General features: G+C 37.8%; 1 protein-coding gene across 2 annotated transcripts in view; it reads left to right on the top strand.

Moving 5' to 3' along the window:
* The first annotated feature begins 8,315 nt into the window (after nt 1–8,315).
* The window catches only part of LOC127662005 (ventricular zone-expressed PH domain-containing protein-like), a 160,784-nt gene continuing 141,269 nt past the window's right edge, over nt 8,316–27,830 (top strand). For both annotated transcript variants that reach the window (XM_052153016.1, XM_052153015.1), the window contains exons 1-2: nt 8,316–8,432; nt 27,272–27,498. In XM_052153016.1, coding sequence (XP_052008976.1) covers nt 27,361–27,498 — 138 coding nt within the window. In that variant the 5' untranslated portion in view covers nt 8,316–8,432; nt 27,272–27,360. The remainder of the gene's footprint in view (nt 8,433–27,271; nt 27,499–27,830) is intronic.

Here is a 27,830-nt window from a genome sequence, read left to right as displayed (position 1 = left end):
AAATGCACGGGTCTAATCCTATGACATGAAGTTTCAGAAAGAGGGTTAAAAGATTATAATAATTTAGAACAACTTTTATTACAGCAACTGAAACATGCAGAGGACAGGCCTATAAATTATAAACCCTGTCGAATTAGTCGTTTTCAGGAACCATTTCAGAACATTATACATTTACTTTGAATATTTTTATACTTTATAATTGCAGTTTATTGAAGTACACCGTGTCAGCTAATGCTTTTTATGTTGTTGATACCCAAAACAGCGCCCTCTAGTGGCTGAAAAGTAAATCCAGCGCCATTGCCCCATAGATATAAGTAGGTGTAGCTGCAGGCCTGAGATCATTAAAAGAGGGCGGGGCTACTCCAAACGGGGGTTAACTATTGTCATTTAAATGTTGCTTGCAAAGAATGTTATTTTCCCAGACTAATCACCATCTGAACCATGACCCCTTGGATAGTATGTACTGTATATGATGCAGCAGCGTTTGCTTTAATCTCTGAGGTTCATTACAATCTGAACAGAAATCTGTACCACTTAATATTAATATTCCCTTTTGTAAATGACTAATAAGTAATTTACAAATGAATTCTAGATATTGATATTCAATTGTAAAAAACATTAAAAAGGGTGACTTATGCAGTGTTTGCCAAATAGTTAGCATTTTAACGAACATGTTACAAATGCTTAGTAACTACTTATTCATATATAAATCAAAATGCCCTATTTCATGATTTATGAAACAATGCAGCAAAATAGACTATTATAGTGACTTTAAAAGGATGCATAATGCCATTTTGCTACAGTCTGCTGTGTTTATATTCATTACTGTAATGTCTTGACTCACTTGTGTTGTCACTTGTCACATTGGTTTCAAATTAAAGGTGTTACTCTGAGTGCTGTCCCAAGTCCTCTGCAAAAACACTTTTTAGGCCTTCATGCTTATTCACTGCATATATCAAATAATAAAACCTGATGTCCATAAAACCATACTGAACTTTATGTTTCTAGGTTTCTAATGTTGGCAATTCCTTAAATGTTTCTCGTGTGTCCACTGTAAATTAAGATACATTTTCATAGGGGAGTCATGTGACACCATGCGAGGTACGGATGCATGAATGGCGAGCTCTGCGCACTTTGCTCGTTTTAATGCTTTTTGTGCCATAAACCGGTGAGATTTGATACACCCTGTTCAATAACTGTTGAACTCTGAAGACAATATGTCAAAGAATTCAAATTCCTCAGGCTCTGGAGACATTAAATGTCACTTACATGCTCAAGCTGAAGCCCCCCAGCAGGCCGCAAGCCAGGGACTCAATTTGGCCAGTGAGGTGAAAGAGATTCAATGTCAACTGTTGAACAAGTCGGCAATGCTGACAAAGGTCAATGCAGACATGGAGGATCTTGCTGTAATTCGTTGATCGATCACTGCCATGGAGACTAAATTAACTGAGTTGGTTACAAGAGTGACGGATGTCGAGAAACGGACCGATTATCTTGAGTCATCGGAGAGGGAATTAGCTGCTAACCCGCTAGCAACCAAGGCAGACTTGGAGTGCCTTGGTCGCACATCTGAAATGTTGGTGGTGTAGTGGGCTAAAGCACTAAACCTTTAATCAGAAGGTTGCCCATCCCGATTCGATCCCCACGGCCACCACCATTGTGTCCTTGAGCAACACACTTAACTCCAGGTTGCTCTGGGGGGATTGTCCCTGTTATAAGTCCACTGTAAGTAGCTTTGTATAAGAGCATCTGCCAAATGCATAAATGTAAATGTAAATTCCTGAGGATGAAGATGGCCGAGATATGGTGAAATTCCTAGATGAGCTCTTCCTGAGTCTGCTCGACATAACAGGCCATAAGCTGGAAATCAAGTGAGCTCACAGAGGTCTGGCTCAGAGATCTGCGGAGGAAGACAGGCCCAGATCAATTCTGGCCAAATGTTTGAGATCATCCGATAAAGATCTCGTGTTACGCAAGGTGAGGTGTAAAGGAAGGCTTTCTTGGAAGGACTACAGCATTTTCTTTTTCCAAGACTTTGCAAATTTGACAAGAGAGAAACTCGAGGAAAGCAAGAAACTCTTACATCAACGGAAGGACGCTTTTGCACTGATGTTCCCTGGCCAAATTGAGAATAGATACTAAGGATGGCCGCAAAATATTTACATAAAGACCTTCATAAAATCAATGGAATGTGTAAGTCAGTGTGTGATGCTCTCGATGCAGCTGAGTGGGCCTGACTCACTGAACATTCACTTGACTGTAGAGGAAACTGGGCACCTATTTGTTTCTTTTTGTTCTGGTTCCGCCTAGTGGCTGGAGTTTGTTTTGTGGAAAAAAACTCCTTCGGGACAGTTTGTGGATGAATCTGCATGTTCTTTGTGCTTATGCCTCCTATTGGATGGAGTTTGTTTTGTGGAATATTTCTTGAAAATCATTAAAGTGAATAGGTCATTTGATACACTCATGTAACAGCTGAATGGGCTGGCTTACGGAACATTTGTTTGACTGCCCGAGGAAACTGAAAGTTTTTTTTTGTTTTGTTTTGTTTTGTTTTTTTGTGCTGGTTCTGCTAGTGGCTGGAGCTAGTTCTTTGGAGGAACACAATTTCGGGACAGTTATGTGGATGAATCTACACGTTCTTTGTGCTCATTCTGACCTATTGGCTGGATTTAGTTTTATAGATTATTTTCTGTTGTGTAAATCTGTCTCGCAAAATTTATATAGAAGAACTGGACTTGAGCAATTCGACGGAAAAGTTGTCATGGGGACTCTCGTAGGTGTACATGGACTATTTGAGTTTAAAAGGATGGATGTCAATTGTTAATATGAGTGGATTGTCTCTCTCCACATGGAATGTGAATGGGTTTGGGGCACCCCATAAAAAGAAGGAAGGTTATTTCTTTCAGAAATATGATATAGTGTTTCTACAATAAACACATCTTTACCTGCAGGAAGCTGAAAAATTTGGGAAGATATGGGGTGGACATGTTTTCTTTAGTGCTGGCTCAAGTAAGAGCAGGGGAGTCATTACATTGATAAGTAAGCATCTACAATTCAAATGTCTCAAACAGATTAAAGATAAATTAGGAAGAGTCATTACTGGTTTAGCAGACATTCAGGGGCAAATGTTGATTTTGGCTAATATTTACACACCTAACGCTGATGATCAGGGTTTTTTATAGATACTCAGGGAAGGTTGCAAGCCACTGCACCCTTCATAATATAATATTGATAGGAGACTTTAATCTTTTGATGGACTCAGTCCTTGATCATTTTGAGACTTTTGAAACTTTTTAAACCATCTGGTAGGGACTACAAATGTTTTTTCATCAGTCAATAAGATTTATTCTAAGTCATCTGTTTTTGATTGCTCTATTGGAAATATCTTATTCTCAGATCACGCTCTGGGGAGTCATATGATTTATATGAAAATAAATCATATAGTCGGCACTTTAATGTATCACTTTTGCAAAATCTTGAATTTCAACAAATGTTAAAGGCCGAAATCAATGTCTATATGGATACTAACTGGTCCTCAGTATCATCTGGGATGGCTTGGGTGGCACTTAAAGCGGTTTTTAGGGGTCAGTTCATACAGTGTGCCTCAGTCATCAAGAAATCCAAAGCACAAGAACTTGTGGAGTTGGAAGGGAATATTAAAAGTGCAGAGGCAGAGCTGAAGTGCCGAATGTCATCTGATGGCCTCAGAAAATTGACCTGATTGAAATACAGATATAATACTATTTTGTCGCAGAAGGTGAAGTTTTGGATATTCAGGGCAAGATAGTCAGGGGCAAAGCAGGGAAGCTTCTGGCTAGATATATAAAGCAGAGAGAGTCCTTTTCTACCATTCCTTCAATGAAATTAGCTAGTGGTGAAATATTTACCTCAACCATTGATATTAATAATGCTTTTAAGGAATTATATCATGATCTTTATAGTTCTTCATCTTCGTCACCTGATGAAGATATTAGAAATTTTGTGGAACCATTAGAACTCCCTAAACTGACGATGGAGCAAAATATATTATCTTGATTCTGATATAACATTGGAGGAGCTTGAGGAGGTAAATAAGGCCTTGCCTACAGGCAAGGCTCTGGGGCCAGATGGCTTTGCCATCTTACACTAAATAACTAGCTCCACTTTTAATAAAAGTGTATACGGAATCATTAAAGAATGCAAAGCTTCTGCCAATCATGACACAAGTCTAGATCAGTCTGATTCTTAAAAAGTACAAAGATCCATGGGATTGTAGGAGTTACCATCCAATTTCCCTGATCCAGCTAGATGTTAAAAGTTTGTCAAAATTTTGCCTAACCGATAAAGTAAAGTTATGACATCTCTTATACATATAAATCAGGTGAGGTTTATTCAGGGCTGGAGCTCTTCTTAAAACATTAGGCGTTTCATCAATATCATGTGCTCAGTGGCAAATGACCAGACTGCCAACTCACTTGACAACGAAAAGGCGTTTGTTATGGTAGAATGGAATAATCTTATACGGGTTTGGGAATACTGTTATTGGATACTTTTATTACTTTATTGACACCCGGTAGCGGCGGTACAAACAAATGGATTAATTTCAGATTAGTTTACTCTGGATAGGGGCATCCAGCAGGGTTGCCCTCTTTCCCCATTATTGTTCTGTCTTACCCTGGAACCATTAGCAGCCATGATAAGAAAGGAGGAGGATTTTCCAGGTGTGGTGGAGGGAAGTATGGCGCATAAGCTTTTGCCTTATGCAGATGATATTTTATTATTCCTCTCTGACCCTACTAGATATAGACATTGACCCTACAGAATTATTAATTCCTATTCATTCAAGTTCTCAGGATACTAAGTCAATTGGTCTAAATCCGAAGCTTTGGTTCTGAAAGTGCATTGCCCAGAAATGTCTTTCAGCCAGGCACCTTTCAGTGGCCAAAACAGGGCATTAAGTATTTGGGTATTTTATTCCCAGCAAATTTGTTTGATTTAGTTCATTTTGACCCTTTAATAAAAAGGTTTTTGAGCGATGCGGATATTTACCTGAAATTTGCCTTAAGTATTTAGTTAAACACTAAATTCTAAATTAAAAAGTCCCCTTTCTGCTGGATAGAATGGATTGAGAAGGGAGTTGCTATGCTGGGTGGCCTGTATGAAAATGGAGTGTTGAGATCCTTTGAAAATATTATACAGCGGTTTGGGATCCCTAGATCTCAATTCTTCAGGTTCTTACAGCTGCATAATTGTTAAACGTTGATTCTGTGTATTCTTGTGTTGTTTGATTAAATTTGTATTTGGAATCAATAAAAAATTGTTAATTAAAAAAAAAAAAATGTGATAGTGTTTCACTAACTGGGCCCTTGTCAGGAAGTAGACAAACTGGCTAATCCGAACATCTGCTAGCTGCCTTGAGATGCCACAGAGGTCACATAAACTACAATACATAGGGACTGTATCACCTAGATATCATATAGAGACAGTGTCTGTTCCCCAAACTACCAAACACAAAACACGCACTAAACCTTTTAGAAAAAATCTGATTTGATGGATGTACTGTCACATCGTCTTCTACAACGAAGAATTAGGTGGTATATTTGATAGTAATCTGTGCTTTGAAAATCACATTTCCAATGTTTGTAGAACAGCATTCTTCCATCTCAGAAATATTGCTAAGTTACGACAAATGCTCTCTGTTTCTAATGCCGAAAAAAGTATTAATGCATTCATGACCTCAAGACGAGATTATTGTAATGCATTACTGGGAGGATGTCCAGCATGTTCTATAAATACACTTCAGTTGGTTTAAAATGCATCAGCTAGAATGCTGACTAGAACCAAGGAATATGATCAAATCAGCTTAATCTTAGCGTTGCTACATTGGCTACCTGTTAAATTGTGTATTCATTTTAAAATACTTCTGTCTACTTACAAAGCCTTGAAAGGTCTAGCTCCACAGTTCTTATGTGACCTATCACACTATATTCCATCACGTTCACGTTGTGTGAAGTCTGGGCTGCATTTCCCAAATCATCAAAAGCCTAAGTAGATTGTAGAAACCATTGGTGCCAATGGTCTCTACGGTCATCTTAAGCTTGCAATGCTTTTGGGAAACCAGACTGTTTCGAACTGACAAAGTCTACGGTAACTCAGATAACCATTCTGTACAATTGTGGTGAGAAGAATATCATATCAGAATGCTATTCTGATATGGGGGTTGGTGCTGTTTTTGCAGCACGAGGGGGACCTACACAATATTAGGCAGGTAATATTGTAATATTTTAATTTTGTGGCTGATCGGTGTGTATGTATAAACTACATATGTTTTCTAAATGTATAAGATAAAAAGGGTTAAATTACATTTGCAGTTAAATTGGTGTTCCACTTTGGTGTCCCAGTTTGTGGCTTGGGAAATTGTGATTTGGCTTTTGTGTGTTTGAGGAAGCATTTCATATATATATATATATATATATATATATATATATATATATATATATATATATATATATATATACAGGTGAAACTCGAAAAATTAAAATATCGTGCAAAAGTTCATTAATTTCAGTAATTCAACTTAAAAGGTGAAACTAATATATTATATAGACTCATTACAAGCAAAGTAAGATATTTCAAGCCTTTATTTGATATAATTTTGATGATTATGGCTTACAGCTTATGAAAACCCCAAATTCAGAATCTCAGAAAATTAGAATATTGTGAAAAGGTTCAGTATTGTAGGCTCAAAGTGTCACACTCTAATCAGCTAAACACCTGCAAAGGGTTCCTGAGCCTTTAAATGGTCTCTCAGTCTGGTTCAGTTGAATTCACAATCATGGGGAAGACTGCTGACCTGACAGTTGTGCAGAAAACCATCATTGACACCCTCCACAAGGAGGAAAGACTCAAAAGGTAATTGCAAAAGAAGTTGGATGTTCTCAAAGTGCTGTATCAAAGCACATTAATAGAAAGTTAAGTGGAAGGGAAAAGTGTGGAAGAAAAAGGTGCACAAGCAGCAGGGATGACCGTAGCCTGGAGAGGATTGTCAGGAAAAGGCCATTCAAATGTGTGGGGAGCTTCACAAGGAGTGGACTGAGGCTTCAAATGTCAGTATTCGTCTTGTCAAGCCGCTCCTGAAAAACAAACAACGTCAGAAGCGTCTTACCTGGGCTAAAGAAAATAAGAACTGGTCTGTTGCTCAGTGGTCCAAAGTCCTCTTTTCTGATGAGAGCAAATTTTGCATCTCATTTGGAAACCAAGATCCCAGAGTCTGGAGGAAGAATGGAGAGGCACACAATCCAAGATGCTTGAAGTCCAGTGTGAAGTTTCCACAGTCTGTGTTGGTTTGGGGAGCCATGTCATCGGCTGGTGTTGGTCCACTGTGCTTTATTAAGTCCAGAGTCAACGCAGCCCTCTACCGGGACATTTTAGAGCACTTCATGCTTCCTTCAGCAGACAAGCTTTATGGAGATGCTGACTTCATTTTCCAGCAGGACTTGGCACCTGCCCACACTGCCAAAAGTACCAAAACCTGGTTCAATGACCATGGTATTACTGTGCTTGATTGGCCAGCAAACTCGCTTGACCTGAACCCCATAGAGAATCTATGGGGCATTGCCAAGAGAAAGATGAGAGACATGAGACCAAACAATGCAGAAGAGCTGAAGGCCGCTATTGAAGCATCTTGGTCTTCCATAACACCTCAGCAGTGCCACAGGCTGATAGCATCCATGCCACGCGCATTGAGGCAGTAATTAATGCAAAAGGGGCCCAAACCAAGTACTGAGTACATATGCATGATTATACTTTTCAGAGGGCCGACATTTCTGTATTTAAAATCCTTTTTTTATTGATTTCATGTAATATTCTAATTTTCTGAGATTCTGAATTTGGGGTTTTCATAAGCTGTAAGCCATAATCATCAAAATTATATCAAATAAAGGCTTGAAATATCTTACTTTGCTTGTAATGAGTCTATATAATATATTAGTTTCACCTTTTAAGTTGAATTACTGAAATTAATGAACTTTTGCACGATATTCTAATTTTTCGAGTTTCACCTGTATATATATATAACATTCAGGTTTTTGTATGTAAAATGTCTTATTTTTTTCTGATAGCTACTAGCTAGCTATAAACATATTTATAAATATCCCTGCATGATTCTCTTTAAACTGTTTCTCAACCATGGCGGTAGTAGATCAGTAGAAACTAATAGATTGTCTAGTAGTCTACTGAAATGCACCTGCTGCTAGATGTAATACCAGCACTGACTACACGGCGGCGAAATGAGCACCTCCAGCTCACAATTGACTAAATAAAAAAATCGTCCTGAGGGAGAAGTTGGTAGAAAGAGCGAGCATCTCGCGTTGGACTATTCAGAAAGCACGTTTTTGTTTTACATCTTGTTTTCAGGTCGGTTCTAGAAACACGGAGTCGGTGGATGGAAAGTGGTGAGTGATTTTAAGGATTTTTAGAGCGTGTTATTTTGTACACATGATGCTTAAAGGAATGTGTCTGATATCAGCTTGCTCCATTAAAAGTTAGTGAGAAGTGCGCGAGAAGGATCCATCTGTGCTTGCAGTAAATTTCTCTTTGAGTTAGATCAAGCTTGCTCAAGGATGCAACTACGAATAATGGACATGCAGTTCCAATTTATTTTGCTCTACGACTGATAACAAAGAGCCACCTCGAATTGGCATGATGTTTTGGGTCTGCCTGTGGAAACTGCGCCGCGAAAACAGGTGCAATCACGTGCAAATTATCTCTATGCAGAATTATCACTTGCTGTGTTTGGAATAGCACCACTCTACTATATAATTGACAGAAATAGTAAGAGTAGTATGGTTTATTATATTCCCAACATAACGACAAAGTTATTTTGTCAGACATTGTATTCTTAAATGTGGATAAATGTCAACGCAGCTCGCATTCAACATTTTGGGGTGCATTTTGTCAATGTTTGGTGTGGCTGTGATGTCTATCATTACTATTGAAGGTCAGAATAAACGGAAGAATGTTCTATCTTGAATTAAATTTTATGTCGCGAGGTTTCCGCGCGCATTCCACAGAGCGTTACCGAGGCAACTTCACAGTCATTATTAAAAGCGCGCGCTTGAGGAACATATTTCGGCGTTCATGTTCATTTATAGCTGCTGACTAACAGTGACTTCAAGTAGAAAATTAGGCCATCAATTACTTTCTGATGTAATATATAACTCTCAAACTCAACATTTGCTTTTTTTATGGCTTAAACAAAAATAAATAATAAAAATGTCACCATTTACTCACCATTGTGTCTTCCTAAACCTGTTTTCTGTTATTTTTCAATGGAATACAAAAGGCGAATTTTAAGGATATTCAAGCTGCTCTTTTCCATACAGTGAAAGTGAAAACAAGACTTTTGTCACAATTCAAGTTTTAAGGCCTAAACCAGGGATGCAAAATACTCACCTTTCTGCTGAAGTAAACTTTTCTGAAGCTAATTTGCCCAAATTGTTTGGTAAATGTTTCCAAAATGTCCTTATTAAAATGGCTTTTAAGGGTTACTTTAAGCTTAAATAATATAAAAATAATAATAATTATTAAAAAAAAAAACTTTACTTAAAACAATCAACAAAAAACATCTGGAAATTTTTTTTTCACCTCTCTTGAGTTGACCGCTTGGCCACCGCGTGGTCAGTGTTTCTGTCTAGCCTGTCCACTCGGTGGCCATTTTTGGAACACTCTAGAGCAGCTATTTTTCTTTAAACAAGCAGCATACAAGTGCAGCTCTTATCTACTTGAATGGAGAAAGACTGAAATCTCCAAAACAGTTGGTGGAGTACAGCAGTAAAATCTGATTACACTTAAATCATAAACTGTGCTTATTTACTTTAGATTACACTAGAAAAACAGTTTTTCTGGCTTGTATAGCTAATGCATGTTCTCAGATTGATTAACAGTTAATGTCTGTATCTAAAAGGTGATTGGCTCTTTTCCTGTAAGTCAAGACTTTCTACATCTGTTGACCTTTGTGCGTTCCAATTTCTCCCATTCATTTTAATAGAAGGGGTCTCTGCTAAATAGTTTCTGGCCCATTCCATTTGAACATGGTTAAAATGCTTTCTTGCGTTACTGTGGCGGGAATAAACCTCAGTAAAAAGGTAAAAAGTTACCTTCAATAGTCTGTGGCATTAACTCTCTGTGGTCTGAGGGTGTTTTGGGCCCTGGAGAAGTTTTGACATGCCTTGACATTTGTGCTTTTTTCAGTTGCTTAAAAACATATTAATGGCTAATGTCTGATAACACGGTATTCAGCACAAACTGGGCTACAATAATATGTGAGCAACATGTATGTACATGTTTGTATTTTTGAGAAAATAATGTTTATGCATGGTTTTTGAAGTAATTGAAATAAGGCCATATAGCACATACTAAACATTTGTCCACAAGCCTTTTGAGAACTGTATCTTGTAGCCTAGAGTTTTTGCTACAAAATGATGTGAAAACCATCCTGATCACGCATTCATACAAAACAATATGTAATTGAAATTTTGTAAGACACTTTTAGTGTTAGAAAGGTCATATGCAAGGAGGTGTGAATTAACATGAATATTGATTGTAATTCACACCTGAGGAGACAAAGACCTCCCCTGGGCCTATCACTGAGGAATGTGACAGAAAGAGAATGAATGTGAGGAGACTCAAAGATCAAAATCAAGTTTTAAGTTAAAAGAAGTCTGACTATATATTTTCTTAACATAAAAACTTTACTTAATAAAAGAAGTCTCTTCTGCTCACCAAGACTGGATTTATTTGATCCAAAATACAGTAAAAACAGTGATATTGTGAACTCGTTTTACAATTTAAAAGAACAGTTTTCTATTTGAATATATTGTAAAATGCAATTTGTGATCAAAGCTGAATTTTCAGCATCATTACTGCAGTCTTCAGTGTCACATGATCCTTCAGAAATCATTATAATATGCTGATTTTCTAATATTATTAGAAAATTAGAAAATTATTATTTTCTAATAATTTCCATATTTAAAGTGCCTTTTACTCATTTAACCTGAACACATTTGCAAGCACAAGCTTTGTTGATGATAATGAGGCAGCATAAACACTAGTTAAAATATAATGTAAACATTCATATTATTTTTATATCATATTACATATCATATTAATATCATACAGCATACAATTTAAATACCTGCTTTAGCCGAAACAGCATTTAAATGTAACTAAAACTTGCCTATTAGGAGTCATATTTCAAATTTCAATACTCTGAATCCTGGCTGGCAAGTCTGGAAACAGTCCCACTAGTCCGGACTACAAGCGGAATAAAGTCTCCGCCATGAACACCGCTGCATCTCTCCCGGACGAACTTAATACATTTTATGCTCGTTTTGAGGACAGTAACACCGCCCTCGCGGAGAGTGCACTCGCGACTGACGCTACAGAGGTTGATTCACTCTCCGTCTCTGTTGTGGATGTAACCCGATCATTCCGACGGGTGAACATCCGTAAAGCCGCGGGTCCAGACGGCATTCCGGGCCGCGTCATCAGAGCGTGCGCGAATCAACTGGCTGGTGTTTTTACGGACATTTTCAATCTGTCCCTCTCCCTGTCTGTAGTCCCCACATGCTTCAAAACATCAACCATTGTGCCTGTACCGAAGCAAGCTATAATCACATGCTTAAATGACTGGCGTCCTGTTGCTCTGACCCCCATCATCAGCAAATGCTTCGAGAGGTTAATCAGAGATCACATCTGCTCTGTTCTGCCCCCTCTTTGGACCCATTGCAGTTTGCCTACCGCAACAACCGCTCCACTGATGATGCCATTGCATCTACAATACACACTGCTCTCTCCCACCTGGAAAAAGGAACACATATGTGAGAATGCTGTTTGTAGACTACAGCTCAGCATTCAACACCATAGTGCCCTCCAAGCTTGATGAGAAACTCCGGGCTCTGGGCTTAAACAGCTCGCTGTGCAGCTGGATCCTGGATTTCCTGTCAGGCAGACGTCAGGTGGTTAGAATGGGCAGCAACACCTCCTCATCACTGACCCTCAACACTGGAGCCCGCAGGGCTGTGTTCTCAGCCCACTCCTGTATTCCCTGTACACACATGACTGTGTGGCAACACATAGCTCCAATGCCATCATTAAGTTTGCTGGACGATACGACGGTGGTAGGTCTGATCACTGACAATGATGAAAGAGCCTACAGAGAGGAGGTGCACACTCTGACACGCTGGTGTCAGGAGCACAACCTCTCCTCAACGTCAGTAAAACCAAGGAGCTTGTTGTGGACTTCAGGAAGAAAGACGGAGAACACAGCCCCATCACCATCAATGGAGCACCGGTGGAGAGAGTCAGCAGCTTCAAGTTCCTCGGTGTCCACATTACTGAGGAACTCACATGGTCCGGTCCACACTGAGGCCGTTGTGAAGAAGGCTCACCAGCGCCTCTTCTTCCTGAGACGGCTGAGGAAGTTTGGAATGAACCACCACATCCTCACACGGTTCTACACCAGCACTGTAGAGAGCATCCTGACTGGCTGCATCACCGCCTGGTACGGCAATAGCACCGCAGCACAACTGCAAAGCCCTGCAAAGGGTGGTGCGAACTGCCAGGAACATCATCGGAGGTGAGCTTCCCTCCCTCCAGGACATATACACCAGGCGGTGTGTGAAAAAGCTCGGAGGATCATCAGAGACTCCAGTCACCCAAGTCATGGGCTGTTCTCACTGCTACCATCAGGCAGGCGGTATCGCAGCATCAGGACCCGCACCAGCCGACTACATGATAGCTTTTTCCCCAAGCAATCAGACTGTTGAACTCTTGATCTATCAGGATCAATAATTAGCACTGCACTTTATTCAGCTATAATCTCACACTGGACTGTAAACATATTCTCCTCAATACAACTGCTATATATATATATATATACACATATATATTTCATATACTCCCACTTATTGTATTGTATTGTATATTCTGTTCTATATTCTGCATTGTATATAATTATTGTGTTGTGTAAGTATGTGTACATTTGATATGTAAATTGTTTTGTGTAAGTATGTTGTTTATTGTAATTGGTATATGTCTCGTCACTGTCATGACTGCTATGTTGCTCGGAACTGCACACAAGAATTTCACCTACTGTTGCACTTGTGTACATGGTAGTGTGACAATAAAGTGATTTGATTTGATTTGATTTGATTGATTTTGATTTTGATTTGATATGCACATTTTTATATAAAATAGCATGTCAACTAATGAAAACTAAATTACTTACTCGTCCGAAATTCCATCCTCGGCTGGATCAAGTCTCTCTTAAAAATACAAACGTCCTGCTCTTCTTCTGAGGAAAATGTGGACTCTTCCTAACCTGTGTATTGTGGCATCTTCCAAATGTGCAGAAAATTGAATGAACTAGTTGTTTTTACGGCACATTTGGGGGAGTTCACCATTTGCATTGATCGCCTCAGCACATTACCGTATGAATGGTGCCCTCTGCCCGTTTGTGAGATCACATTAGAGATAAATTAGCTGAGCTAGGAGAAACTGTATTTCAATTTGTTTCATACAGATTACATTGCAGGAGAATATTTGTTTTAAATTATAATTATTTTATTTAAAATTAGACATTTTAAGCTTCTTTAGACATATGTTTCATGTTTGTGTGATAAGTATTCGCAGAGTTTCAGTTCATTATTGTGAGACGTTTCAGATATATGCTTGAGAACACAGAGACTGCTGACAGCTCACCCATTTTATTTTCTTTATTTTACAAACGCACAAGGTTTTGTTGTTATTGTGTGTACACAAATAAAAGTCAGAGAATTTTATGTTGTTTCCACTCTAATGACAAAAAATCCAGCAGGACGTGCCAGCACGTCCGTCGACCCCAGAGGGTTAAGGTGGCTGTGTCATTATTTAGGCAAGTTGCTCTAAATATATTGACATATACATGCTCAGCAATTTTCTTTTCAAACTGTTGCTCTGGCACAACAATAGTTGACGTGAAAAGAAAACTCACCATAGAAGTTGACAGTTCACACTAATTTCACTAAAGCTCTCTTTGTGGCAATGCTGAGAATGCAACGCATACTTGAAATTTCTTGAGGTATCACTTTTGTAGAGGTCGACCGATAGTGTATTTTGCCGATACTGATAACTAAGGTGGTAGGAAAGGCCGATAACCAATAAAATATCAAGTTTAGAAATCGATTTATAGAATGTCAAAAAAAAAAATCTTTACTATGGCCTGCAAATCTCAGACAACAAATCCCAATAGCAATCAGAAAAAAAGATTTGGTGCATAACGCAGGACTTATATAAAGACGTACAAATATTTTGAAATTACGAAATGCTGAAAACCTACTGGCAACTATCAACATATAGTTCCAAAATGCAATTATCAGCACAGATTAATTGGTAAAACAGATATATTGGTCTATCACTTTTGCATCTGCTGCAGGTTAGTTTTATTAGCCCTGTTGTAGGACAATTAATTTCATATTTCTAGGGATTTCCTTAGAAAATGTGAGCAAATTACCATATATTTTCATGGTATAAGGTAACAGAGGTTGCTTCTCAACCAGCGCACACACAAAAACAAAACGGCCATTCAGTTCTTTGGGAAGTCAAACTCACTCCAATGTCCTGCAAGAAATATTCCACAAAACCAACTCCAGCCAACAGCAGGCATAAGCACCCAAAACGAGCAGATTCATCCACAAGCTGTCCAGAAGAAATTGTATTACAGAAAACAAACTCCAGCCGCTAGGCAGAACCAGCAGTAAATGAAAAAGGTGCCCCATTTCCTTCGACAGTCAAGTGAATGTTCAGTGAGACAGGTCCACTAGGCGGCAAGATGAAAATCACCAAAAGGTCTATTAACTTGATTGTCTCTATGAAGGACATTGCTTGCTGTGGGCATGTAACTATTTTGCGGCCATCCTTAGTATATATTCTCAGGTCGGCCGGAAACATCAGTGCAAAAGCGAACTTCTGTTGAAGTAGGAGTTTCTTGTATTCCTTGAATCGATCACATTTCTCTCTTGATGAATTTTCAAAGTCTGGGAACAAGGAAATACTGTGGTTCTTCCAAGAATGGTTTCTTTGACTCCTTGCCTCGTGTAAAACAAGATCTTTATCGGATGATCTCAGAAATTTGGCCAGAATTGATCAGGGCCTGTCGTTCTCAGCGGATCTCCGAGCCGACACTGTGAGCTCACTTGATTTCCAGCTTATGGCCTGTTGTGTTGAGCAGACTCAGGAAGAGCTTGTCTAGGAATTTTGCCATATGTCGGCCTTCCTCATGCTTAGGAATTCCAACAATTCGGATGTTTTTTCATTGATTACGATTCTCCAAATTTTTCCCCAAATGCGTTCCAAATCTCCCTTGGTCGCTAGCGGGTTAGCAGCTAATTGCCTCTCCAATGAATACAGATAATCAATCGATCCACATCTCGAAGTCCAACAATCTTGTAAACAACTCAGAGAATTTCGTCACCATAGAAGTGATCGATCAGCGTATCACAGCAAGATCCTCTAAGTCTGCAACAACCTTCGTCAGATTTACTGACACATTCTTCAATTCACGCCGGATTTCTTTCAGTACACCGTCCGAATTGAGTCTGTGGCTTTCAGCCTGTTTCTCAGGGGAATCAGCTTGAGCATGTAAGTGTCTTTTAATGTCTTTTTTTGGCATATTGTCTTCCAAGAACAGTTAAAAAACTAGCAAAGTACGCAGAGCTCGCCATTCACACGTCCGCTCTTCGCATTGCGTCACGTGACTCCCCATAGACTAGTTTTTATATATTAATAATGTTCCTCTTCACCCCAAAAATGGCCAGGTTTTGGATTAAAAAACGGTAAATCATTGTGCCATGGCAGGTTTGATGTTTTGGACAGAAAACACCAGTGGTTCTTGTCATTGTTCCTGTCATCCACTCCTGCACAGCAGCTACAGTACTGCAGGCCATAAATAATGCAACATCCGTAAAGAGCTGCCAGCTATTCATGATAATTCTACAGCCTTCACTATATATATATATATATATAATTATTTTTTTATGGTTCTTGTGTAGTTGAGCACAAGTCTGCCTGAAACTTTTCTGCAGCATCTGCATAATGAGATAATGTGAATGCATACAATCTGTTATGCTAATGTGAGTGACCCACTTTTTGACAAGAAAGGGTGAATCTCACAAAACCTGTGAAGAACAACGTGTCCCATCATATTTCATGTCAAAATCTAAAGGAGTAAATATATTTTTTGCAACAATTTTTTTCGGGCCTAATGAGAATCTTAATGGTCCGAAAAATAGGCTTCATTTCTTTATTTAAAATAAACTGTAATTTCAATTTTTGTATTTATTTTGATTTTGGGGTGAATTGAGACCTTGATGTGTTTTTGTGAGACTCATCCGAAAGTCTGTAATATTTTAGGCCCATTAAAGCCTCATGATGCACCTCAAGTCCAGTGTGGTTACTAGGGCTGAAACGATTAGTCGACATTATCACCAACGTCGACAATAAAACCTTTTCGATAAAAATGTTCATTGTTGAATAGTCGTTTGATCTCATTTAACGTAACATGAGATCACATTAAACTCTAATGATGACACTTGCGTCTGACTGAGATGAGGAAGAATTACACAGCTCACAGTCCAGATGCACTCTAAACTTTCCAAACAGCTTCAGATGATGTAGATTGCAAAGTATGAGGGAATTATACAAAAATACCAAAAAAGTAAATACAGAAACACTCTCATTGTGGAATAAGTGGAGTCGGAGCTCTTTAAAGGAAGCATCCCATTGTTACATCTTAAATGCAGTTTTATTTCATGTGTTATAGCTTTATTAAAGTTAAAATAATTCAGAAGCAAATCATGTAAATAACTATAAACTCCGAAACTGGAATTTCTCTGTGCGGTCAGCGGCTCTTCTATGAGTAGTGCGAATGTCCCGATCTAAGGGGAAGAGATTGAAACTGCACCCGGCTGAGGCACACTCTGTCACTGGAACACTCGTCCCTCACGCACTCTTGCTGCAGCTAGATTATAACGTGATGGCTCGCGACTTATTGAATCATAATATATGTCACTGTGCATTTCTTATTGTGAAGAAAATTGGCAATACACAGCTTTATTAATAAGAGAGAATTTGTTTTTTGTGAATTCAAGATGGATTGAAGTGAACAGAAAGGTGAGAGAGGAAGTCTTCGCCCCATTATACACTGAAACAAAATACGTTTATGATTTGTTTTTGTTTTGGCTTGTTTTCCAATAAAAATATCTAAAACTAATTTAAAACAACAAACATTTACTATAGGAACTATACTGCAGAAGAAAAACATTTTTATCTGAGAATGTTGAATATAATATAAAAAATACAAAAATTTTAAAATATCTAAAAATCCTTTAAAAGATGCATTCACCTGAGAAGCAGCATATCAGATATTTAGACTTGCTTTTAGAGAATAGATCTTGAATGTAAGTATATTTTGTTTTTACTGCACTTGCAGAAGTATAACCAAGTAAAAAATACACTTATATACAAAATACACTTACTGTATATTTAAGATACATTCTCTTAAAGCAAATCTAAATATCTTATATGATGCTTCTCAAGTAAATGTATCTTGTTTTAAGGATTTTAGACATTTTTAAATGGAAAACAAGACAAAAACTCTAGATGTTTAATGTTTAATACAACCTTTTAAGTCAGGGCACAAGCTGAATAATCGGATAAGAGCTAATGATTAATCGTTGCAATAATCGCAGAATAGTCGAATAGTCGTTAAAATAATCGTTAGTTGCAGCCCTAGTGGTTGCATATGAAGTAGACATGTGCATGATAATTAACATACATACACATAGGGCTGGGCGATATGACAATATATTTTGTGGCAATGATATAAAATGTCAATCGATAGAGATTTTGCTATATTGAATATATTGTGATACGTAAATATCCATGTGCGCAGTGTGTGTAACTATCAGACAGGAAATTGAAGAAACATGTCATGGATTTTCTGGCATTGAAAATAAAAGCAAATGCAATGACATTCATCTTGCGTTTGACGATTTATAGGGAATGAATATACTAATCATCGTCTCACATGCATATCATAAGCATGCAATTGTGCATGAGACCAGCCGGCTTTCCGATATTTGTGCTTCAGAGACAGAAGTGTGTAGAGCAGGATTACATGCGCTACTCAATCCGGCTTCGCTCGGTTTCATGGAGCAGACCACAAAATTTACATGACCCATTTGTTTTTTACCTTTAAACGCTATGAAGTCAAACATCTCAAATGGCTAGACAGCCCGACATTCTAAACATCGCTGATGCGAAAAACAGCAAAAAAGTGTTATGTACCAAAAAAGGGGTTTTAAACTACACCAATCACCCGTACTAAAATTCTGTTCAATGATGTTTTATATAGGGGAAAAAATCTGCCATGTTTGTCTGCAGATATTCCTATATTCTCTATAGTGATGACTTAAATATTGAACAGCCTATAAGTGATCATTGGATTCTTTTTATTATTATTTTTTACTTATGAGAAGGTTTTGAGTTTTGTGAGGAAAGTTTATAAAAATAATAACATTGGTGAACAACATATCAGACCTAAATGTGTTATAATGTGAAATTTAGCAATATGGTAAGATTGATTTAAAACCAATTTGAGTGTTTTTGTTTTTACTCTGACAATGTTTGTAAAGTTCCATATAAAGAGAAAATGATATAAGAGGAAGAAGTTTACGTTTATAAAGTATTTTATGCACTGACTCGATTATCAAAATATACACATTACAATATGATTATTTAATATAAAGCACTTTTTATTTTTTGCCTTGTAGATAATGTACTATATCATAATATATATATATTTTTCATTTCGTGGTATAAGATTTTGGTCATATCGTCCACTCCTACATGGACGTTTATGTAATCATGAATATGCACAGTTATATTATTACTATAAAATAATAATAATATTATTCATTAATGGTAATTATTAAGTAATTATTAAGTTACTAAATTACAGAAATATATTACAATTGCATAATAATAATAGAAAATATTATTATAAATAATATAATTAGTTAAATAATATAGTACTATATTACCTTTCTTTGTTAATTTTTATTATAAAATGCAAATTTGGTGAATAAAAAAAACAATTAAACTTGCCAATAACAACAACAATAAAATGTGTATAGCTAGCATATATTTTAACCTGTTTTGTAGTAATATACGGTACAATACCGGAATAATACCGTATACCTCGACAAACGCTTCAGAAGTTATCATGATAAAATGTGATACCGGCATACGCTTATGAAGTAGGTTACATATAAGAAGTGTTGCTATATAGCAGTATAAGTACTAGTATTGTGAGTGTATATTTGAGATAATCCTCTCTCTCTTTTCATAAAAAAGAAAACTTCCCATCATGATCATGATAAGCAGGTTGGCTCGCCAAGGCTAGAATTCTGCTCTGAACATTTACAACTCCCAGTCTGACCTTGAGAGGTATAATTTCAAGGACATTTATCTGGCTGGATGTATTGTTTTGATTGTGATGGTAAAGGAATGTTTGAATGGGCACTTTAGTCCTACCCTCACCCCAGCCACACAAAGCCTCTCTTTGACCACAATTCTGGAGGGCAACCCACTCCCACTCTGTCTGGGATGGCATACACAATCCGTGTACTGTGAACAGACTCTGTGTGTTCACTCAGGGAGAGAGAGGGTGAAATAGAACAAACAGGTATTAGAGGGATGCTCATAGGGATGTTGTTCAATCTGATTGTCTCCATGAGGGGGCTTCGGTGGGGGGTACTAATACACTAAAGACTTAATGTTACACTCTAATTTCCTCTTTCCTATAAAAAAGATTAGTTACTTATGGTTTGTGATCCTTATAAAGGTCAAACTGACTCCCAAGCAATCCACAGACATGTTCAACATGATCCAGACAGCTTTTCCTCTTGGCTATGCTGGCTATGAATCTTCGTGGTTAAAGGAATAGTTAACCCAGAATTGTGTCATTATTTACTTACCCTCATGATGTTTCAAATCATATGACTTTCTTCCATGGAACACAAAAGGAGATGTTAGGCAGAAGGATAACATTCTCAGTAACATTCACTTTCATTTCATCTTTTTTTATACATTCTACCTGACATCTCCTTTTCTGTTCTATAATATGTGAGTGGTGCTTGTTAGTTGTGAGGTTATGTACTGGCCCAAGTCAAAAGAGCCCTCCCTCTTAAACACATCAATCTGAAAGTCCATGTGTTAAGGTACTCTCCTGTCAAGTGTTTTGCATGTGTTGTTGTTGTATTTTGAACCATGCGTGTGTGCATTCAAGCATGTGAGCATGTTTTTAAAGACTGCATTCTTGAGATTGCTGAGCTGTAACACGGAGATTAATTGTAACTGGGTGATTGTTTAAGGGCCCAGACCTGGCGACCTGGCGACCTGCTTTCCATCACACACAGACCTAACCTGACACAAGATAGGATAAGTGTGTTTGTAAATTTTGTGTGTGCTTTAACAGCATTCCGATCATTTTTTCATTACAGACATAGAAGTTCGGCAAATGTATACACAAAACTAGCTAACTGAATCACTGTCATGAAATCCGCCAGTTAGGAAATATTAGCAGGCAGCCCTGCTGACATGGAAACCAGTAATGAGTCTCGGTAGCAACTAGCTATCCAGCGAAATTAACATTGTTTTGTACTGAACAGGACAACACTGACAATGCAATACAACAGCTACTGACTGAACATAACAACTCTGAAATCAGCACCAATCCTGTTATTTATGTACTATTTAGTTAAATGCTTTTTCGTGATCCATAGCGCTGTCACAGGCAAGAAAGTGTTTCTTCTTCTTGTGATGTTGAGCGTCACAAGAAAGTCTTTCAGTGGAAATTCTTGTATAATACACACTTTATGTAGGATTAAATCTAAACTGAGCATACTTAGCTTACCCTCTGGAGTTTACTTGTAAACAAACAAGTTATGTTTAATTCACTCTTTAGGTTTAACATGTGGAATATAGTTCCACCCCTTTAATGGTATGAAATGTTTATCATGATAAATATCGATATTGAACAATATTTAAGCAATATCACACAAGCAAGAGTGCGATATGGCCCTACATCAGGACTGCTGTGATTTGGCCGCAGGCCGAGTGCTGTAGTGCCGTAGAGGTGGAACTGCATTCCACATGTTTGTTAAAAACTTACAGTGCTGTTATTGGATTAACAAGGATGCATACAACAAGGAGTGTGTGTGTGTGTGTGTGTGTGTATGTGAGTGAGTGTGAGAGAGAGAGAGAGAGAGAGAGATGGAGTGTGTGCGACCTTTTGCCACACCCAAGCAGAGATGCTGTCAGCTTTCTGAAGATCAGCTTTCTCAGTGGAAATATAGCATCCAAGCGGGGGTAATTCTTCCTGTTTCGCAGTAGCCGGTGCGCAAGAGTCTTTCACTATACTATAGAAACAATGTCCTCCGCCATTTTAAACATTGTGTCCACTCCAATGTGGAAACTCCAGTAAGAGGTAAGCGCCTTGTGTTGTGTAATTACGCCTCGACGCCTATAATCTGAAAAAGTGGCCAATATGTCAGTCTATCACTACCACCAATGCCAATGTCATACTTGTTTTTGTGCACGTGTATTACAGTAATGAAGCATGAACAGGTGGGATATAAGCGGTTTTCATGCCTATACTGGGTAGTATTCAGGAGATAGCTGTGTAATCTGTATTCTGATGTATTTCCTCTCCCTGGTTTTCTTGAGTGGAAAGGTTTAAACTGAGACTGACAGAGAGCCTGTTGTGCTTGCCCAGATTAAGTCATTGGGATTTTTCTCTATGGGTCAGTCATTCGGTAACACTCAGAAGGGCCTTTGGTATCCCAGCGATGCTCAGTTCTGGAATGCAAGGCCAGGGTTGGAAGTGCAGCTGTGCTGTTTGCCTCTTTAACAACCGTGACAATGCCATTGGCTGACTGTCCCATGTTGCCTTCTGATTGGCAGGCTTTATGATCCATTTTGATCACTGGCTGATGGAAGAACAAACAAGAGGCCTGAGACAGGGATGTTTAGCTTCTATTTGGAAAGTTTGATTTTAATGCCAGATCGTTATTGCTGTACATTCAGTTTGCTGTTCGTGAAGCTTGAAAGCACTTTTTTGATGTGATGAGGACACTAAACTGTTCCTCTGCTGTCCAGTAGGGCTGCACCTAATGATTATTTTTTTATCTATTAATCTAACGACTAATTTGGAGGAATTTGGATGATTTTTTTATTATTATTTCTTGATAAATATAACAATTAATTAACACAAAATAAATGTAAAAAACTTGTCTCATTAATATTTCAATATTTTAATAAATTATCTTCTCTTAAACACAAACAAATGTACAAGAAACAAAGTGTGCACTGCAGGGTATTATTCTGCAACAAAAATAGCCCCGTCTTAACTGGTAATGGATTGGAGATGTTAGGCAGAAGGATAGTCTCAGTAACATTTACTTTCATTACATCTTTTTTTATGTATTCTACCTGACAAAAAGTAAACAGGACTTACGGTGCTGCCATCTTGACAAGCGCTCCGGGATGCTTTCGCTTCAAGTGTTCGTACATAGCGGTTGAACGGCTGTGATAAGCCATTTCCAATTTGCATATCTTACACAGCACCATATCATTGGGTCTCCGACTAAAATACTCCCACGATATAGATCACCATGGACAAGTTTTTTTAGCTGCAGTTTGTTCTTCGGGGAATCCATGCTTAAACTGGGTGATGCATTTGAATTATTCCATTGCGACGCACTGATGCATGTTATGCAAATCAACGTATTTCTGTAATCAATGACGTCGATTAAGTCGATGAATCATCCCAGCCCTACTGTCCAGGAAAAACTTTTGTTACATTTCAGATTAGGTTTGTGCCAATAGACGATGATATCAGGGATCGATGATAGTCATAGATATCGCCAATAGTTGATGCCTTTGACGATATCAAGACGATATTTGTCTCGTTTTTCCATTAATGTATTATTATTATTATTATTATTAGGCTATTATTATTATCATCAAATTAATATTACAATTAATTTGCCCTGCCATATTTTCACATCGACATCACCGCATATAACTGACACTTGCGACACCGACACACGCGTCTGAGGATTATAAAAATGAAACATTGAAAATGTTTTAAAAAAAGACTACAAAACTACATCCCACATAATAATTAAATTGCAAGGTGATAGACCTATATTCACAAATTATGTCAAGAGTGCTTGTTATAAAATAGATCATTCTTATTATACAGTTGTTTGAGCCATGGCAAAAACGGCATCGTCATTCGTCTGCATTTTGTTTTCTTTGCATAGCACATTAACATAAAATTATAATGATACTACTAATAATAATACTAATAACACTGCAATAACAAGTTGCTGTTATTATTATATAATTAAAAATGATATAACCATCCATACCTCTGCAGTGTGGTTCTCCGGGATGAATGTCATTTTGAGAAATTTTGCCTTCAGTTTCCAATCCAATCCAATTACAGACATGTAGTCATGTTTATGTTTGACAACATCTGTGGTCAGAGCGACAAAGTCAGCCACATTCAAATCTTTAGTTCCCTCGTTTTATTGTACAGATCAGGGATAGCAGTGTTGGTGAAGTACTTGTGCCCGGCAGCTTGTACTGTTTGTCAAAGGTTTGAAGTAGATCTCTAAAACTCAACTGTATGATAGGAGACCATCTCCTTTGTGATATAATTGGAGACAGCTGCTGTGCACTGGGCCCACATTTCACTGTTTCGTTTGTACTTTGTGCTTTTTGCAAAAGCTCCGATGATAGATGGCTGACTTCGATCTTTGCCGACCACAGCTTTTCTTGGTGCTAGCTTAGCAGCATCAGCATGGTGTTGGGCACGCAAGTGTATATATTGGGTTGAGACTCCTTCACCGGCACACAACTCTCATGCAAAGTTTGCAAATTGCCTGTGTGATATCCACGGGCTCGCCTTTTGCGTCTGGTTTAAAACCAAAATATTGCCAAATAGGCGATGGGACATTTTCTTTATCTTTGTTCGCAAAATGATGGACAATGATAAATGAGCAAATAAGTAAATTATTGCCCCCCTCGCTATAATATCGTGTATTGGCGATCTCACAGGCTGACGATAGGACGATCTGACAATGAAGAAGATCGCACAACACTATTTCAGATGAGCTTTGTTGGTATTCACTGCCATCACAAGAACAGAATCTTTGGCATCTTAATTATCTTAATGACATTCTCTGTAGGATATTTTTGTTACTGGTAGGGCTGCACGATTTGGACAAAAAGTCATATTGCGATTATTTTGAAAAATATTGCAATTTGAACTGCGATTATGATGTAATGTTTTCCACATGTTCAACTGCAAAAAGGCTGCTGGGGTTTTCACACTCGAGCCCTCTTAAAAAGAACCAAACTGAGACCTTTTTTTCAGTTCAAACACAAACAAATAAATATATAAACAGTGAAACAAAGTCTTCCTCATATTCAAATGTTACCATCCACCGTGTACCTGTTTTGTCCATTTTGTGATAGGATCTCAGCCCACTAATCATCATCATTCATTTTTGAAACAGTCAACTTGAATATTAGGGATGTTCCAATCAGGAATTTAACATCCGATACTGATCACCGATTTTCATCTCATCAATCGATGCTGATCATTTAACTTTTATCAGCAGCTGTCAAAACTGGTTATATGTAAGCTTTCTGCTCAGTGGCACTGTTAACTAAATTTCTCTGTTGGTAAAAACATAGTTGTTGCCTAGTTTTTGCTGTCAGAAATAATGTTGTTTGATTGAATAATGCATTAAACACAAAATATAATTTTTAAATATAAAATGTAACTCTTTATTCTAGGCCTTAAAAACTAGTTGGCTTATACAAACTATTCTTTACTGTATATAAGATAGTCCTAAAGAATGAGGCTTAATGTCAAACTGAAGTTGAACTGATAACCCATTGGTGTAATTACATTTAAAGTGAACATATTTGTTAGTTTGTCACATTTAATTTAATTATTTTTATTCATAATTTTATTATATTTAATTTAGCAATGCATTATATTATAGTAACTATATATTTGGTAATATTAGTTCTGCTTTTACTTGTTTCTGTGGGGAGTGTAATAAGAGTGACACGCTCCCTTGTGAGATAAACAAACAACAGGAGACTGGAGGAAGAGAAGTTTCTGGACTCTGCAGGTGTTTCTGTTAATGCTGTTTGATCAGCAATCATTTAATAAAGCTGTTTGAATTATATCCAATCTTATATTCTGCTTTATTATTATGATACATGTGCCTTGCGGAGATGGAGATGCTGCTACCACAGATAATAATAAAAAACGCTTCACACTGGATGCACCAGTTTAGTGTAAATAAAGCGTTTAGCACACATAATCAAACTGAACCGAACTCGGATCACTTCTGTTACTCTAAGCATGAGAGGGAGATATGGAGCACAGAACCGCTTTGAAAACACCAACAATGCTCTAACTTAATATAGACTGGACAGAGCAGCGCAAATAAACGTTGAAGAGAGCAGACTATTTATTTATTTAATTAAATCGCAGCCTTCGCAATTTAATAATCGCAAAATGTTCGATTTCATTTCGATTAATTGTGCAGCCCTAGTTACTGGGGACAAGTGAAGGAAAACACCTCTCTGTGTCTGACCCAAGAATGGTATTTGACATGTCAGGTGAAGATGCTGCAGCCCATGTGAAATGGATTATATAACCTTTCCTCATGCATCTGCTCTCAAGCCAATCCATGTTTGTATGTCTGAGAGTTAGTGACATTCTGCGCTCTTTAATAGATGACGGATTCCTGTGGCTGCGGATTTAACTCATCACATATTAACAGAGATTTAGCATGAATACTGAGGGGAACACTGGCAGGATTGTTTTCTGAAAAATTTTCACTAACAGGAAGGAAGTGTGAGAGCCTGGAATTCCAACCATGTTCATTTTGGAGCCATAAGCTGTTTTATGTCAAAATCAGTAGGGGTGGGCGGTATGACCAAAATAATATATCACGGTATGAGTAATTTTATACAATTTGACGGAAATGGTATATTATATATAGGGATGCACCGAAATTAAAATTCTGGGCCGAATATTAATATTAACTGTATTAATATTATACTTTTTCATGAATTTAATGAATCTGAATTGAAAAACTACAAACCAATAAAATTATCACACTTTTATTGAAAGTAACACCAAAATTGGACAGAAAATATATTAAAACAATATTAAATATTATTCTTCATTCAGTTCTGTAACAATCAAATTTGACAGATTTTATTAACAATTATCCAAATAATGTAAAATTTTAGAAAACTATTATATGCAAAACAACAGTCAAGTGATGAACTTAGCTAGCATCTTTCAAAAGGCTAGCATCTTTCAAAAAGTTTAAATATGCCATTTTAATTAAAACAACAGGCAAAACACAGAATGGCAGAGGGCCTCTGTTCTGTTTATGTAAACGTATGTACACTTTAAGTGAAAATTATTGCGCAAAACAACAGTGCATGACAGCAGTAACAGAACTAAATCCAACCTCAAACTGTAAACAGATGTAGCCTCAAGTGAAGAACAAGTGTTGCTACACAAATTTGAATGTAATTGCTATACACATCATATTGGGCCGCTTTCTATTTAAGTACAAGTGACAGGTTTCTCTTCAAGAACAAAAGTTGCTAAACATGAGAACATGAGATTCTGCACTGAACATTCTCTCACTCTCTGTGCTGGTGCTTGAGCAGATAAATACCTGTGTGCAATCCACGCAAGCAAAGGACAGCGGTCTTTGTTCATGCGCCAGTAGTCAAGGGGATTGTCGCTTCTGGTGTAGTTCAGCTAGATACGTCTCAAGTTGTGGTGTAGCTGCGCTAGTTGTAGCACTGCTGTGGATCGGGGCGCTTTCCTGAAGAATCTCTTGCTGTACTCTGTATATTGAATTGGATGTCGTGTTTTTAGGTGGTGTATCAAACCTGTCGTGGAAACGTTCTTCGGCACCGTACCCCCTCTTGAAATTTCTGCTGAACAAACACTGCAGATCTGAACAGATCAGGGATGCATCCGGTGCAATCTGTGCATCCCTGATTATATATCACATATACTGAATCACTTTTACTTCACCCCATCTCCTGTCTCATCCTTTGCTCTCTTTCTCAGTTTTTAGATATTTTGCCACTTTCAAGAGCATGTCAAGTCGACCTGGTAACACAGGGCAGCAGGGACAGCTTGCTTGAGCCTGTCCCAGAATGCACCAACTCTTCCGCCTAGTGCTGGGTCAGAGAGACTTGTCCCGTGCAGGAGACCTCTTCTCTCTAGATGACAGCGAGATTGAAGACTGTCTGTCCCAAGCCCTGGAGGAAATCAAAATCATATCCTGCTCTCCAGTGAGTTTACACAACACTAACCTGAAAGTAGCAAAGGCATTAATGCAACCTTCTTAAATGAGTTTAAAGGGGTCATATCATAATTTTTTAGATAATAATTTCTTAGAATGTTTTACAAGGTTTCTTGAACCAGAAAGAGTTATTTTATTCTGACATGACCATAGGCCTGTCACGATGATTACGTTATCGACTTATCGTAAGATATATGGACATGTGGACATGGACAAAGTGGGAATACAACTAACTAGGGCTGGGCAACACATCGAAAACCCACAATATCATCGCAATGATTTTGCTGTCGATATAAAATTAAACAATATTGTGTATATCGC

The sequence above is a fragment of the Xyrauchen texanus genome, chromosome 21, assembly GCF_025860055.1.
Source record: "Xyrauchen texanus isolate HMW12.3.18 chromosome 21, RBS_HiC_50CHRs, whole genome shotgun sequence".
NCBI classification, from domain to species: Eukaryota; Metazoa; Chordata; class Actinopteri; order Cypriniformes; family Catostomidae; genus Xyrauchen; species Xyrauchen texanus.
Note: the sequence above shows the minus strand (reverse complement) of the source record. Positions and strands in the feature narration are given on the sequence as shown.